General features: G+C 36.0%; 1 protein-coding gene across 1 annotated transcript in view; it reads right to left on the bottom strand.

Annotated features, from left to right (window-relative positions):
- LOC143628276 (pectinesterase 1-like) overlaps positions 1-16,705 on the bottom strand; it is a 105,982-nt gene extending 89,277 nt beyond the window's left edge. The window contains exon 1 of the mRNA XM_077097910.1: positions 15,935-16,705. Coding sequence (XP_076954025.1) covers positions 15,977-16,705 — 729 coding nt within the window. The 3' untranslated portion in view covers positions 15,935-15,976. The remainder of the gene's footprint in view (positions 1-15,934) is intronic.
- Between the last annotated feature and the right edge of the window lie 826 nt (positions 16,706-17,531).

The raw sequence follows: 17,531 nt of genomic DNA, 5'->3' as shown, positions 1-17,531 counted from the left end.
TTTATTTTTATTTTTTATTTTTTGTTTTTATTTTTTTATGTTAAAAACGCATGCGTATTTAAGTTTTTCTTTTTCTAGACATTCAGATATAAATTTTGTAACGAGCGTAACCCATATCGCATCATTACAATATTACATCTTTATTAGATGAAACGACCGGCGAATAGAAGAAATTCATAGTCAAATGCTTAATCGTGTATGGGATAGACAAACTATTACAACAACTAAACTAGCATGCCACATCGAAGAAGTTCCTCGTCATTATGCATGATATTGTAGGATGTTTTCAATTGTCCATGATATTGTAGGATTTTTTTCAATTTGCTTCTTTGCCCCCCCCCCCCCCCTTTTTCTAAAAGGAGCGGTGCTCTGGCTAAACTTTTGTAATTTGGAAATAAGCTTACAAAGGGAAAAAACTGACTATCTAGGAACATATCCCCAAGTATAGCCTGGACATGCATAAATCCTATGCCGTTCTAGGTCAAGCATACATGTTACTCCTGAGATTACGTTATACCAGCCAAGATCTGGTTGCAATTGGATACATCAATCGTATATGAGACGACAAATAACTTAGAACGATACTTTATTGATACATACATTAAGGATGAATACATTAAGTCTAGAGAGAATCCGGCATGGTAACATCACATTAGAGAATAAATAAGCTCGGATCTCAACATACATTAGCTAGGGAAGGCCTATTTATAGGCATCCTCCTCATTCGTTAACATCACTAACAAATGAGGCTTCCCATAGCGAATGACCTCCCATTCGCTAAACATCCTTAGCGAATGGGCATTACTTTAACGAATGAGCTCTCATTCACTACATGATGGGTTGGTTAATATCACATGCTTAAAGGAGTTAAAAGTACATGGTTTCATCTTGTTTCATGTCAAATATATGTACTTTGATGGTGTGTTTGTGAATTGTAGGTGTTGCAGAAAAGGGCATAAAGATGCAGATTTAAGCATGTTTAAGGGCTAAGAGATTAAATAAAATCTGAGTCTGGCGTACCCAACGGCTACCTGGATGTACCCTACGGCTGCTGGACATCTAAACCGTATCCTATGGCCCTGTTGGCGTAGGGTATGGCCCCTGCAATTTCAAAATCGTGAAATTCAGTTTTTGACCAAGTTTTTAATGGAGATTAATGCCATAATTAAAGAGATGCGAAAACCACAAGATTTGGGGATATTTTTAGGCCGATTTGAATCAGTTGGGGATCATCTTTTTTATCATCTTCTCATTAATCTTCCATCTATTATCTTTTCCATCAAGAATCAAGAGGAGAATCAAGAAAGCCTTCTACATCAAAGTTATTCATCAACAATCAACATATCATCTTAATTAATTGTAAGAACTATGGTTAACATCCCAGGCTAATGTTTCTTTGAACAACCCGAGTCTAGGTTTTATGTTTGCATATTACAATTTTGATTTTTGCTTGTTGGATTAAAACTTTATATGCTTCATCATCTTTGTTGACCAATTAGGGTTTATGTGTAATTTCTAATTAACAAACTAACTTAAAAGTATAATTTGTCACATAACTCGAAGCCCGGGGTGGTCATTTTTTGCAATTCTTGATTACATCAATCAACTAAACTTACTTGGTTATTATTTGACACTCGTTTTCACATTTACAATCATTTTTGTATATATTTATAAATCAGCTGAATCAACTTGTTGGTTCATCATTTGCAATCTAAATCATATTTATTCTATATGACTTTACACAAAGCTTCATAATTATTAATCAACTGAATTTATATCACCGACCACTAACTAAGTGGTTCGACATCCTTCTTATACCCTAACTAATTTAAGGTATATATGACACACATTTTCTCTATCTTTGAGTGGTCCGACGACGACCGGTCAAATTTTGGCGCTGTTTTCGGGGAGATTGTGCGCTTTGTGTGTTTAAATTTAGTTAATTTTTTTAATTAGTGATAATTTGTTTTAAGTGTTTTGATTGTTTTTATCTTTTGTTCTCTTTTACGCGTGAAAGTTGTTTACTTGTGCAAGTGACAGTTATTTTATGCGTACTCGTCTATCCGGGCGGACTTCACCACTTGCTTTTGAACCAGAAATAGAAAGAGTAGCAAGGCAAAACCGAAACCAACAACAAAACTTGCAACCCATTTCACCCGAACCTACAAACATGAGCAACCTCTCAATTGAAAATAACCATAGATCACCCACTCCACCAATGCTCATTAATCAAAACCGAAATTCCAACCAAAACCAAAATCCAAATTCTAATAACAACCGGAGAAGTCCACAACACCAAACTCCTCCCTAACAAAACCATTTTCCTGACAATGATGAAAAAACGATGAAGAGGATAACGTTAGTATTCACACTTTACACACAGGAGATACGGGTTACAATGATGATGGTGACGAGTTTGGGTATGTGAATAATTATGGCAACGATGGTTTTGATTATGTGGAGGGGGAATACAATCACGAAGATGGGTATGAACAAAGAAACAATTATGGGGAGTGGAACGGTAATGAGTACGCGGACTATAAGTACGCGGGTGGATACGGGTTTGATAAATCCCTCCAAACAATAATCGGAGAGGAAGCCGGATCAACATCAACAACGATAATCTTTATGATCGGTTTCCTAATCCAAACGGAAGTGGTAGGAATCAATTCCAACATGGTGTTCCAATTAATAATCAATGGGGTGTGGTAACAACCATCCACAGCTTCAAAGAAGACATGTGGCACTGGCTCATAGAGTTAATGGTCGGTTTAGACTGACTATTTCGGATAATACTTCGCCTATTACTCCACCAAGACCGGGTACAAGAGCATTTAAATCAAGACCCAATTACATAATTGTTCTTCCACATTTTCATGGTATGGCCACCGAGGAACCATACACACATTTGTCTGATTTCACCGCCATTTGTGGCACAATTGGTGACCAAAACTTCGATCAAGATGAAGTGAAGTTGAGATAGTTTCAATTTTCATTAAAAGAAAACGCCAAGAGTTGTTTATCACTTTACCCGCCAATAGCATTCACTCATGGGATGAAATGCAACAAGTATTTTTGGATGAATGCAATTCTTTGGCGAAGACGGATGAAGCCTGAATGTAGATTCGAGCATTCCAACAACAACCGGGCGAATTATTTCACGAGGCGTTTACCCGCTTCAAAGAGTTGTTGAGGAAAAATGCCCACACCATCAAATTGAGTTGTGGGAATTAGTCAAATACGTCGTTGATGAATTTTGAAGAAGAAAGTGAGATTATGGGTTGGTGATTGGTAATTCGTTCTTAAAAAATGATATTTGTTTATAGAAACAAAGTTTAAATTCTTTTTGCAATTTAAATGTGTAACGAGGAATGGATAACCGTTTGGAAATAAACGAGTAAATGGGATGGGTATGTGTGATATATATTTGATTTTATGGTATGGTCATTTACTAACTATGGAATTATGCGGTTGTAGAGGGATGACGAAGAAAGAAGTGTCGACTAATGCAAAGCGGGGAAGGGCACTGCCGAATCGTCTTAAAGGAACTCCAAAGAAAATCGATCTCGACCCAATGATGACAATAGTAAATCTGGGGATGATTAGGAATATGTCCAAAAAGTATAAGAAGAAGAGGAAATAGAATTGGAATTCGAGGAAAGAGTTTGGAAAGTAGGTGAGCCATTATCATCTATGCTCGAGCACATGCAAAAGGATTTATATTACGAAAAGATGGGTGATCTTCATCAGGTAACCCAGGTGTTTGTGTATGAACGGAAGGTGAAGGTGGAGGATTTTCGTCAGATTGGGTTGCCACAGTGTTTTGAACGAATAGGGTGGGAAGTTGCCCTAACATTTAATGGTGATAACAATTGGATTATATATATGCGATGGCTATAGTGAAGTGGATGTCCACTTTGAGGAAGGTAATGGGGAGCAACCCACCGGAAACTATTAAACTAATTGGGAAAGTTGGTGGGGTGGATGTCACTTTGTCTTTTGCCACGTTAGACAAGATTGCAAAATTTGATTCGGGGGTGAAAGTAGGGCAGAAGCAATATGAGTACCTTACCGAGGCACAAATTTTTGAAAAAGGAGATCAAAAATGGTACGATATAACAAATGAGCTATTTGAATTTCCTGAAGGTGTAATCGCAGATACAACCGATGCACTTGTAAATAAGAATCTTAAGCCGTTACCCAAACTCGTTGCCACTATTTTGGCCAACAATATCATTCATCATTTGGGGGATAGATGGTCGATGCGTCGTTATGATGTTAAAAATTTACATGCATTAACAACGGGGCGACCTGCTTTATCCTTGAAACAACTTATTTAGCACAACATTTGGGATTCAAGGGAAAGCAATGAAAAGAAGATGATCCCTCATATCCGGTTAATAAACAAGTTGCTAATCAATGCAAAGGTTTTAAGTGAAGATGCGCGATGGATAAAGAGGACGTCTTTTCAATTGGCTAAAGGGCAACTGAATAATTGTGATTTTCAATTAATCGATAGAAGTCGAGTATGGAGGTTAAGAGATACTAAGAGTGGGAGATGTTATGATTGTAGAAAAGAAGATGCTGAACCAGAAAAATGATACTGAGGAAGAAGAACAAGCACCACAAGAAGGAGGTATGAGGGGCATAGATTTTGCTACTACACCATGGTATAAAGTTGATCAACAATTGGTGGTTGGACGAAGACCTAATGGGTATCCTCATTGGACACCTATTGAGAGAGCTCTTTGGGATCAAGGCGTGACACAAGAAATAAGGCATAATCAGTGGATGGTTCGTGAATCAAAGTTGAAATACCAATTAAATTTGGCCATGACTTACGGTTCAAGAATCTCATTAACAGTCTACACCTTTATAATGAGCAAGTGAGGATGTTTCACAATTTACAGGCCCGGTTACCGGTCACTCAAGTCTCCCCGCCAACAAATTGGGAGGCGGCCTCATCTGAGGCGGTACCTCAAACGAAACCATATCTGCAAAGCTTTGTATCAAGTTGGTTGCCAATTTAGCCACCATCACCGTCGGACGAAGGAAGTTCAACCCAAGGAGGTGTGCTTAATAGGACGGATGTGTACGAGGGATAAATGGAGAGCATTTTTGGGAGAAAACAACCCTACCCTCGTTTTGACCCGAATAAAAATTACGAATACCAGTGAACGTTTTCATGGGTACGTTCATTTGCATATTTGGTATAAATCATCAATGTAATCTTTGCTTCTTCTTTATAAAAAAAAGAAACAAAAAATTTAAAGAAAAAAGAAAAAAAATGTTGAAGTTTGTAAAGGCAATGCAAGTTCTAAGTTTGGTTAAAGTTCAAAATTTTATGTTTCACATGTTGTGAGAGGCACGTCTCTACAAGATTTTTGGAAAAGTAATAGGTCGTTGCATAAACATTGAAGGCGCAAAGTGTGAAGAATAGTCAACGAGAAGCCTATGACGAACTGAAGTGCTCAAATCAGGTGCTCTTATTTTCTTATTTTGTTTTGACATTCTAGTTAACTAATTATTTTGTTGTGAATAACCGTTGCATCCTATAAAAAAAATTGCTAAACACCCGATTTTAGCCCCGTCCTCCTAAATGCTATTTAAAAGCTTAAATTTTTACAATAGGACAATCTCAACCTCAAGTGTGGGGATAGGGGAAAATTGAAAATTTTCAAAGATAAATTTTTTTTTGTCCTTTTAAGTAGCTTGAATGTGCACAAAAACCGAAGTCGTAAACTGTTAATTGTTTTTATTAATGCATATGTTAAGGTCTTTGTTCACGGTTAATTCTTTAAGTTTCTCGAAAGTTTTCTCAACAAGAGTTTTTCAAAGGTAAATAAAAATGGGATGGTTTAGACAGGGATAATGAGTCAAGGGGATGGGTACACTTGTTTTATATTGGAAGCCCATTTCCTCCCGCGTGTGTGAGAGTTAGCCCTTTATTTGATACACATATTATTTTGTATACATAGATACACATGTCATATGAATTAGAGTCTAACCAGTATGTTCATGATATCTAGAACTTATTGATCATATGCATGTCGAGATCTTAATACCACCACCAGTATGGAGATTTAGGACTATAAAAACCTGGCCACATGTATTGGCCTTTTTATAAATTATACACCTTACCCCATATTATCCCTTAGTAGCCAATCTTAAGCCTTTTCCCTTTTCATTTGATTAAACCTTACGTTACAAGCTATGTTAGCCTTAAGCCTTTTATTTCAACCTTGTGTGATGAAATCCAATATTTAGAATGTTTATAGTCGGTTTGTAGAGCATAGAACACAATGTAGCTATGTCTCAGTTTGTTCAGTAATACATCAAAAAAAAAAAGAAATAGAAAATTTTTTAAAAAACTCAAAAAGAGTTGTTAATTAATCTTGCAGTTGGGTGTAAATAGAAATCATTGTTTTTGTTTTCGATTGTCTAGTTAGTGTGAATAAACTGGGTTTCATCCACATAAGTCACTAAATAATTCCTATTCTATACCCGAGCCTAAGCCACTACAAAACCCTTAGTCCTAGTATTTATGCAACCGGTGGTTAATGAGTGGAGATATGACTTGCTTGCAAGCTTATTGCTTTGTGTTCACACTTGGTATAGAGGTACACGAGATACTAGCACACTTTTTGCTTGTCTATATATTAAATCGAGAGGAGTGATATATATGTGAGGGGTGTGATCATGTGTGCCTTAGCCGGAAACAAAGTGCACTTGTTTAGGCGGTTCCATTATTTTAAATGCATCACTAAAGTTGTTTGTTGGGTTGTCAACCTTGACAGTGTTAGCCTTGCAAGTTGGGAATGACCTTAGACCTTAACTAACATTAATAACGATAATTGATCTAAATACCGATAGAAGTGGATGTGTTGAATAAGAGTTTGCTTGAGGACAAGCAACATATAAGGGTGGGGATGTGATGGGTTGGTTAATATCACACGATTAAAGGAGTTAAAAGTACATGGTTTCATTTTGTTTCATGTCAAATATATGTACTTTGATGGTGTGTTTGTGAATTGTAGGTGTTGCGGATAAAGGACACAGATGCAGATTTAAGCATGTTTAAGGACTAAGAGATTAAATAAAATCTGAGTCAGGCATACCCTACGGTTACCTGGATGTACCCTACGGCTGCTGGACATCTAAACCGTATCCTATGGCCCTGTTAGCGTAGGGTACGGCCCCTGCAATTTCAAAATTGTGAAATTCAGTTTTTGACCAAGTTTTTAATGGAGATTAATGCCATAATTAAAGAGATGTGTAACCACATGATTTAGGGATATTTTTAGGCAGATTTGGAGCAATTAGGGATCATCTTTTTCATCAATCTTCCATCTATTATCTTCTCCGTAAAAAATCAAGAGGAGAATCAAGAAAGCCTTCTACATCAAAGTTCTTCATCAACAATCAAAATATCATCTTAATTAATTGTAATAACTATGGTTAACATGCCAGGCTAAACTTTCTTTTGAACAAACCGAGTCTAGGGTTTATGTTTGCATATTACAATTTTAATTTGTGTTCATTGGATTTAAACTTTATATGCTTCATCATCTTTGTTGAACAATTAGGGTTTATATGGTATTTTTGTGTTTGAAGAACTAGGTTATTATTGTTGAATCTATTGTTAATTGTCCGTTTTTGGTGTTTACACAATTTTATACTAGCAATTGATTTATGGATTTCATATTATATAACTTGATATTTACTATGACAAATTCCTAGCATGTGTTCCTTTCCTAGTCATAAATCGAAAGGTCAATACGGCCGGAATCCCTTGTTTTGTAATAATTCTTGTTTGCACTTATTACTAAATTATATCTATGTAATTTCTAATTAACAAACTGAATTAAAAGTATAATTTGCTACATAACTCGAAGCCTAGGGTGGTCATTTTTTGCAATTCTTGATTACATCAATCAACTAAAGTTATTTGGTTACTATTTGACACTCGTTTTCACATTTACAATAATTTCAGTTTATATTAATAAATTAGCTGATTCAACTTGTTGGTTCATCATTTGCAATCTAAATCATATTTAGTCTATACGACTTTACACAAAGCTTCATAATTATTAATCAACTGAATTTAGATCACCGACCACTAACTCTTTGTGGTTCGACACGCCTTCTTATACCCTAACTAATTTAAGGTATCTAGGACACACATTTTCTCTATCTTTGACCTGTCCGATGACGACCGATCACTACACCAATAGAGAATGAGCTCTATAACTTAACGAATGAGCTATATTCACTACACTCTTAGCGAATGTGCTCCTAGGCTAACAAATGGGCTTAGTCTAAAAAATGAACTCCATTCGCTATAAAATTCCTACCGAATGGCCATATTACAGTCAATATAATGACTAAACTACCCCTAGCCTATTCAATCAGCTACATACAACAAATCATGCACTAACAACTCACTCAATATAAAATGCAACCATACCAATAATTTATACTTAATTGCAGTTATGGTCCCTGTGGTGAAAACCAAAACGCAACTTTCAACCCCGTGGTGTCCATTTTGCAGATAAGGCCCTGTGGTGGTCATTTTTTTGAAATCGGGACCCTACCGTGAACCCAAAGTTTGTTTTTCTGCAAAAGACCATTATAACCTTGCACTTTGCAACCCTGTCGTTTAAAATACTTGCAATTTGGACCCTTGGTTTGTTAAAATATTCCCCTCCAATAGTTTAAACCAACCGAATGTTGACTTTTTATGGTTGACTATCTGTGACCTGTTGACTCAAATTCAGACACAACGTTTAACCCTAATCTTGATTATGTATATGGTTAACCAATTGAAACACAAATACATACCTACATACATACATACATACATATACACAGACACACACATACACACATACACATACATACATACACACATACATGCATACATACATACATACACAGATGCATGCATATATGCAAACAAACAAACACATACATATCTGCATACATATATGCATACATATAAACACAAACATAATAGAAACTTATGCCCAACATTTGATTATTTAACACATAGACTCACACAAAGACATAAACACATGCACACACACACACAAACATTGTTATTTAAACATAAAGATTGACATTGCGCTTATAAAGATAACTAAACATTGCACTTGGGTCATCAAAAAACCTACTTACTACTTATTATAGATTATAAGTGCTAATAAATACACAGATAAATATATATACGCATATACATACATATATGCATACACATATACACAAATACATATATATATGTATGTATGTATATGTATATATGCGTGTGTGTGTGTGTATGCACAGACACACACACAAACACATACAAAAATGCATACACAAACAGACATACTAATGTGAATGATACTTATGCCCTTGCACAAATACTTACTAATCATTCATAGAATTTCATTCTAAATATAAACACTAGCTTATACATACTGTGTGTATATATAATTAAATGTTTTATACTACAAAAGTCAAACATATCATTAAGATTCATATGCCATTAACCATTGAGCAATACACATACATGCATGCATACATACATACATACATACATAAAACCTCATACGAATACCTAGTTATTCATAATACTTAAAATCAACTTGAAACTTGTAAGGCCCCGAACCCCGGGAACCCCACAGTTGGTAATCATTCAAAACAGTCGTAAAATTTAATAAACTTAAAAATCGTTTCTTCCATTAAAACAAACGTATCAAAGTATCAATTTTTGCAGAAAACATGAAAAATGAAATAAGTTTCCGAAACCCGGGAACTTTGCCCAAAATCCAAAGTAAATATAACTTTTATAAGTTTCCTTGAAATAAAATATTCATAACAATTCATCCTTCCAGCATGCCCTTCACCATCCAAGTAGCTCCGTGCACGTCCAAGCGATAAGGCATCCTCTTCCAAATCCTGAAACTTACACTAACATGCACACAAAGTCAGCTTAAGCTGAGTGAGTTCAAGTTTTAAATGAGTAACAAAATTCTTAAATAATCATTCCAACGGTTTTAAAACGGTAAATGGGAATACATCGGTTAGGTCACCACATTCGCTAAATAGTCATTCTTACGTATAAGCATCTCTATACGTGCATTCCTATATATATCAATATATATATATATAACATTCAATAAATAACATTCTGGGCTGAGAAAACGTACAACCCAAACACGTAACATTCAGCGCATGCAAACACAAAGTAGGCATACGCAACATTCAGTAGTCGAAACGACTACAAACATTCAGGGTCGAGCAAACGTACAACCCAAACACGTAACATTCGGCGCATACAAACACAAGGTAGGCATACGCAACATTCAGTAGTCGAGACGACTACAACATTCGCCAAATATTGGCCATTCTAAATATATATAAATATATATATATATATATATACATACACATTCTATAACATTCCAAGGCCTACCAATACTAGCAAGCCTATGTAAAACCATTCAAAACATTTCATCAAGTAAGAAAAACACTTAGGTGTGCATGCTAGCCCAAAACTTAAAAGAGTAAAAAGGGGCATCATGAACTCACCTGAGATCGATCGAATACTTGCAACGAGCTAGGAAGTTCCTAAGGGCAAAATCACAAGCAAGGGCCTGTAAATTATGCATAACGCGTTACTAAACTAGACTGTAGGAACACTCTAGCCTAATAGGCCGTACAAGCCCAACACTTTAGCCCAAGGCCCAATACTTGGCCCAAGGTCCAACACTCTGGCCCAAGGCCCAACAACTTGGCCCAAGGCTCAAAGATAGTCAAATCGGGTCAAATGCGCGTGAAATAATCCTTTAAACCGTTTGTTAACCGAATCAGCCCCGAATGGACCAAATTCCGTCTTAAACCTTTTCATTCATCCTAATTATGTCACCCGAGTTGATAGGGTTGACGGTTCCTTTTTACAACACTTACTTTAACATTTAAACGAAAATTCTCGCACCGCCGACTCGATTGACGAATCACTAACCCCGACAGCCCCGAGCACCAAAAAAGTAATTTTTCCACAGCCCTTAAACCCACCCTAGGGCTGCACGAACAGAATCGGTCGGTCACCCGATCAACTAACGCATCAAACTCAACAATTTGCAATTCTACACCCGATAAACCCTAGTTTTCGAACTAAAATCGATTGACCGACCTAAACACCTCCAATGACCACGAAATTTTAATATGATGTAAATGCCATACCTGGGGATCTTTCTACACCGGAAACTCTAATTTTTATCCACGGGAAGTGGGTCAATTGCACTCTAGCCGAAATCTGCCCAACGAAAAGTTTTGGCAAAATTGAGTATCAAAACAATTAAGGGTGAGCAAAAAGAGTGTAGGGGATTGTAGTACATTCCTTGAACTACCTCTAGGAACTTGGAATCGATCAAAAAGTCGAAGCAATGAAGGGGGGGCTGTGCTCTGGTCCGATCGCAGCAGCTGCTGTAACTAGGGTTTATTTATTTATTTTTTTATGTTATAAAATCAAACATTTTCATTCTAGCCCCCTGAATTTATTAATGATGCAACTTGGAAGAAAAGTTAAGCGATTAGGCGTACCGGGATGACGTAAAGGCTTCGGAGAAACGTTGGATAAATCCCGAGAATTATACATACTCGACAATATTTAATTCTTGAAATCGGAATCAACAGGCGTTACAGAACTAATTGAAAGCTCTTCTAACTGATCAAGGCATCCTGCAGCAAAGTGGATGGTGTATATCTGGTTTGGATATGGCTTGATCAACACTACCAAATCCACCCTGAATTTGGTCCAGGGGCGGTAACCCATATCGCCACTACAAATGATAAACGAAACCAATTTAGCTACGATTCACAGTCAGAGTATTCGATTAATAACTTCGAATTCAAGAATCAACTAACAATTATGAAAATTGCAGTCACCTGAGAGAGCGATGGTATTCACAAACAAATCTAGTATCCATGCCATTGAGTTGATGAAGATCGACGTTGAAGACGGAGCTGAAGATCGACTAGTGTTGTAAACTGTTAACCTGGGGGGGTTAATATTGACAGGGGAAGGGATATTGACCAAAATGACGGATTTGCCCTTCTATTTAACAGAACAAACTAACAGGAGCTGATGATAAACCCAATTGCAAAAAAAGAAAAAAAAACCACCACATAATTGAAAGTTATGTTTTTGTTTCACCATAGAAACCATAACTCCAATTAAGTTAATAATTTATATAATTACATTTACAGGTGAACTTGTGAAGCATCTGTTGTACCATGTGCTTTTAAAGTTTGTACCCTGCTTACATCATCAAGGTTATTTGCCTGATAAACTGTCTTAATTCTTTCTCTGTGTCTATTTTTTGTGTAACCCACAATTAACCCTCATATCACATAAGGGTTTCTCTTTCTCTGTGTTAGATCTCGGCACAGCCTCCGCCTCCGCCTCCGCCTCCGCCTCCGCCGTTATTTTCTTCGTCTCTGTAATCCATCGGCTTAGATGGTGATTCTAGAGAGAGAAGCAGAGAGTGGTAGTGTTTGCCTGTTGTTGCCGGCGGTTTCCGGTAGTGGCTTCATCGGCTTTGGCCCACGAATGACCATTACCGACCGTCTATGGCTACGGCGAAGGTGAAGGCTCTGTTATCTCTCCCTACTTGGGAGGCGGTGCCATGCTTCTTATCTCTCTCTACTCATCGGTGGTGGATTTATTTATGTTGTTGCCGGGTTCACCTAGGCGACGGCGCACGATGATGGATACGGTGATTGTTTATGACGATGGACAATTTTGTTGTGTTGTTGGTTGTCAGGTTCCATTTAGGAACCGTAGGCCACGGTGGTGACGGTGATTGTTCATGGTTGTGGCAGATCTATGTTGATATTTTTCGCTATTGTGTATTCCTCTTTTTAAGTAATTTTTATGTCATTTTTTATATGGTTTTCATTATAGTATAATATTGACTCACTGATTCATTTAGGCTACCTATACATCTTCTTTTGTTTACTATGGAGTTCATTGGTTTTTTTAATGGTAATGTTTGTTGGTCTTTCGTATTTTGGTTTTTTTGTTTCTTTCTATGGTTTTGTCGATAAATGCAGCATGATTCAGTTTGTTAATTGTTTTTCTAGAATTTCTTTTAAAAATTTTTAAAATTGGGTTCACTGAACATTTATCATTACCTGTTTGTCTTTGTTGAGATAATAAACAAGTATCTTCATCATATTTGTCATTGCCAAGTGTTATTAGTTTGTCAACTAAATGTGGTTATGTTTGTTTTGTAATATGTGTTTTAGTGTCTTCAGTTTTTCACAATATTAGGCATTCTTTTAAAAGTCTTCAAATCTAAGTTAGAAGCATTTTCATATTCCTTATAGTGTTGGGCATTCTTTTAAAAGTTTTGAAATCTAAGCCAGAAAGAACTTTCATGTATTAAGGGATTATTATTATTATTATGTTTGTTTCTATGCGTTTACAATGGTTTTGTGATGACCCACATAAAGGCAAAAGGAAATAAGTAGTTTCATATACTTGAACCAACTTATCAAATTTGGAAACATTGAAATCGACCAACCATCCCCACAACGCAGGGGTTCAGGATACTAGTTTATTACACATTCTATGCGAACAACAAATACCAAACTCATGTTATTCAGATTGATGTATCCCAATTCCCAAATGTGCCCCTCCCTCATAACATTGAAAGCCGTTGAGTGTTTGGTCAACTTTGACCAATGAGTCATCATTGACTAGTTGGGTCCACATTGCCCACAGCATTATAAGATCAAAACCGGCCCAACAACAATCCAAAATATTTCAATGTTTCATGGGCTTGGATGGAGCCCATCCAACTAGTAAATTGCAAATAAATCGCTTTTGAAGAAGCGGGTTATGTTTTTTTGTGAAATTATGTGACATGCTCTGTGTATTTAATAAAGAATTGGAATCTCCCAAGGAAAATCTCGAAGGAATTGAAATTAATTCAAGAAAAAAAAATATGTAACATGTTTTATTTGTGAACTTGTTTAATGATTTGGAATTCATTGAATGGGTTGAGTTATTCTACAATGGCCAACAAAAATAATAAGTGTGAGAAGCCATAGTTAATTGACATGTGTAAAGTGGGGATCAAAGGAAAAAAGGATATAAAAGTAATAGTACACATTTCTCTCTCCACATGCAAGTCGCATGTAATTCATTCATCATTTTAAAACGTCTATAATTTTTTCATATGATATTTAAAAAAAATCACCATAATAACAAGCGCTTCTTTATCTTTAATATGAGTACAATTTTGTTATATAAAAATTAAAACAAAAATTACGTCATTATGTCTTTGCTTACCATTGTTTCTTTTTTCATCACTTTGTCTTTCTTTCTGTTTGCCACTGTTTTTTTTGTTTTTGTTTTTGTTTTTGGTTTTTTTTTTTTTGTCATTTTGTCTTTCAACTCATCATTGTGTTTTTTTTAATACTAATAACACCGTTGTGTAATAATAATATGTAAATATAATGATAAAATAACAACAAATTATCTAATACCTAAAACACAATTACACAATAACCTGAAACATAAAACACATGATGAATACGTATAACACAATGACCTGAAACGTAAGACACAATGATTAATACATATAACACAATAACCTGAAACGTAAAACACAATGGAAACTACATATTACACAATGACTTAAACTAATACACAATGAACCGTAATACTATGTTTCTCAAATTAAGTAAATGGTGCCTATCAATCCTGAACAAAAGACCATGAACGTATTACACAATGATAAGTAGAAAGACATATGTTGAGCATAAAGACACAATGACTTAATATTTGTTTTAATTTTTATCTTTAATATGAGCACCAATAAAAAAACACAATAATCAAAATCTATAACACAATGCATAGAAAAACCCAATTAAAAAAGCACAATGAACAACCAAATAGCATAATATAAAAAAACCCATTAATTTGTTTTTATTTTTATATAGCAATATGATATTCATATTAAAAATAAAAAAAACGCTTGTTATTATTGTGATTTATTTTTAAATGTCGTATGAAAAAGTTATAAACGTTTTAAAATGATGGGGAATTGACATGTGCCTTGCATGTGGAGAGAGAAAGTTTTCATAAGTGGGTTTTTACCTTAATGTCCTTTTTATGAATTTTTATTATCAAATTACTCTTTACCATCCAAATCTAAGATCAATGGATTAGATTCCTTCACACTCTTCTCATTTTTGTTTTACTTTGGATTTTAACTTTACCCTTCATTGAATTACCCTTTTATTAACTTCATCTTCCCATCTATAATATCTCACTACTTCTTAAAATGCTTCACACGACATCATCTTCATCCTCGTAGGCTCCCTCATTGCCGCACCAATCGTATTTAAACATCGTAGTTGCAAGCCCCCACACCAACCATTCAAATTTGATCGAGGATTGTTTTATTGGGATTTAAAGAGGAGATCACAACTTTGAAAAGGAGATTGACTGATTGAGGCTTGGAATAGAACGTCGAGGAGCTAATATAAGCATCAACTTCCTATAATGCCCTTTAAACTTGGTAGCGACAGTGGTATTGACAATTCGAACACGCCAAAACCCTTCAAACTTGGTACCGACAGTGGTAGCGTTGGCAATTTAGCACCGACTTCCATCTACGAACTCTAGTAATACCATTCAAACTTGCTAGCATTAATAATACGTTGTGTAACTTTACCCATATTTGTTCAATATTTAGAAACAATTATATCAGTAAGAGTAAACCAAAAGGATTTGTTGGTTTTTTTGCCAAGTAATTTGATTTGATATAATTGTAAATTGATTTTGAAACACTTCACCAAATACAAACGTTTCCTTTTGTTTTACCTTTTTAACTTTCACAGCCTGTTTCACATAAACACTCCTAAATAAATTATTTACAAACACAACACAAAATGACATCCAATGGCGATATCGTGAATCTTAATGCAAGTGAAGCCCAAACTGGTCAAGTATTGCCTCCATATTCCCAAGTATCGCTAAGCTGTTACTCAGGTACTCATTCGATCTCTGCACCCTCCTCTTCACTTCATCCACAGCCGTCGATCCCATCTCCTCCAACCCATCCACACACGTCTCCAGATCCGTCATCGCCGCACTGATCCACGTCATCAAATCCGCCATTTCCTCCTCCGTCATCACCACCGTCTTCCGGTCACCAATCCTCACGCGCATCGACTCAACCGACCGACTGAGTTGACTCACCGCGTCATCGAACAGACTCACACACTCTCGCAACGCGGAGTCGTTTCGTAAATCCGTTGAACTCGAAATTAGGGTTTTAGGCAAGGAAGATACGTTCATGAGTTCTCTGACGGAGAGTTGAAGCGTGAGAGTGAATATCATCTCCGGATCAATGATGTGACCGGAATCAACGGCGGAGATGTCGGTGATGCATGATTCCGGATTCTGTGTGACGGCACACACGGCTTTGATTGAGTCGGCGGCTTTGAACGACGGTTTGGTGTGGCGATTGTGAACTACGGCGGCTGAGATTATGGAGGCGATGATGATGGCGAAGAGTGAGAGAGTGATGATCGCGGCTACGGTTCTACGGCGTTTGGGAGATGGAACGGCGGTTGATTCGTCGTCGTCGGTGTGTATTTCGCTGTTGACGAGATTGATGGATTCTTCTTCTTCTTCTTCTCCCATGAGTGAGGGCTTCTGAAGGTGTCGTGTTGCAGAAGAATGAATGGTGGTTGAAGACTTGAAGATGACTTTATGATAGTTAATTTTGGTTAGGTGGATTTGGTTATTTTATTTATTTAGTTTATTAAATGAAAGAAAATGGTTGATTGGTGTAAATGTGTAATGATTTCGACCAGAGGTTCGGTACAAGTTGGTCCGTGAAACGTGTTGACTTGCAATGCATTTTCAGTTGGGAGCATTGTCAAGCACATCCCTTAAAACTTTTATTAATAGATTTTGTAAATTATAAGATGGGATTTTAAGTGATTGTAAGTGGAGTAAAAAGAGAAAGAGAGAAAGTTTAGTGATTTTTTTGTAAATTTAGGGACATTTTGTTTGTCATATTTATTTTTTAATATTTGTTGAAATTGGTTGTGAGTGAAAAAAGAAAAACTGTAATAATAAAAGTATAAAAAGATATTATTTAATTAAAAAAAATAAAGAAATATAGTGAATTGTCGTGTAATTATAGGTATGGGGATGGAGGGCGTGCTGGGAATGCTCTTAGTTGTATGATATTAGAGCATGGTTAATATTGAAATAGTGTTAAATAAAACTCGTGAAAATGACCTAGCATTTGCTACATTTAGCTTATTTATGCTCGTTTCTCTTCAAGATTTTTATGCATTCATTTAGAGTTATCCATATCTGTCTTAACTAGCATACCTCACTACATGTGTCACTATCTGAAATTTTATGATATCGCAAATTTGGATATCCAAATTCGAATCATGGGTGCATAGCTGAGGATAGGGATGAGCGTAGTTTCAGAGTTTGGTATTATGACTAA

The sequence above is a fragment of the Bidens hawaiensis genome, unplaced genomic scaffold (assembly GCF_021521415.1).
Source record: "Bidens hawaiensis isolate Kalapana, Puna unplaced genomic scaffold, B.hawaiensis_p1.1 tig00004864_1, whole genome shotgun sequence".
NCBI classification, from domain to species: Eukaryota; Viridiplantae; Streptophyta; class Magnoliopsida; order Asterales; family Asteraceae; genus Bidens; species Bidens hawaiensis.
The sequence above is the reverse complement of the archived record's forward strand: the minus strand, read 5'-3'. Positions and strand labels throughout refer to the sequence as shown.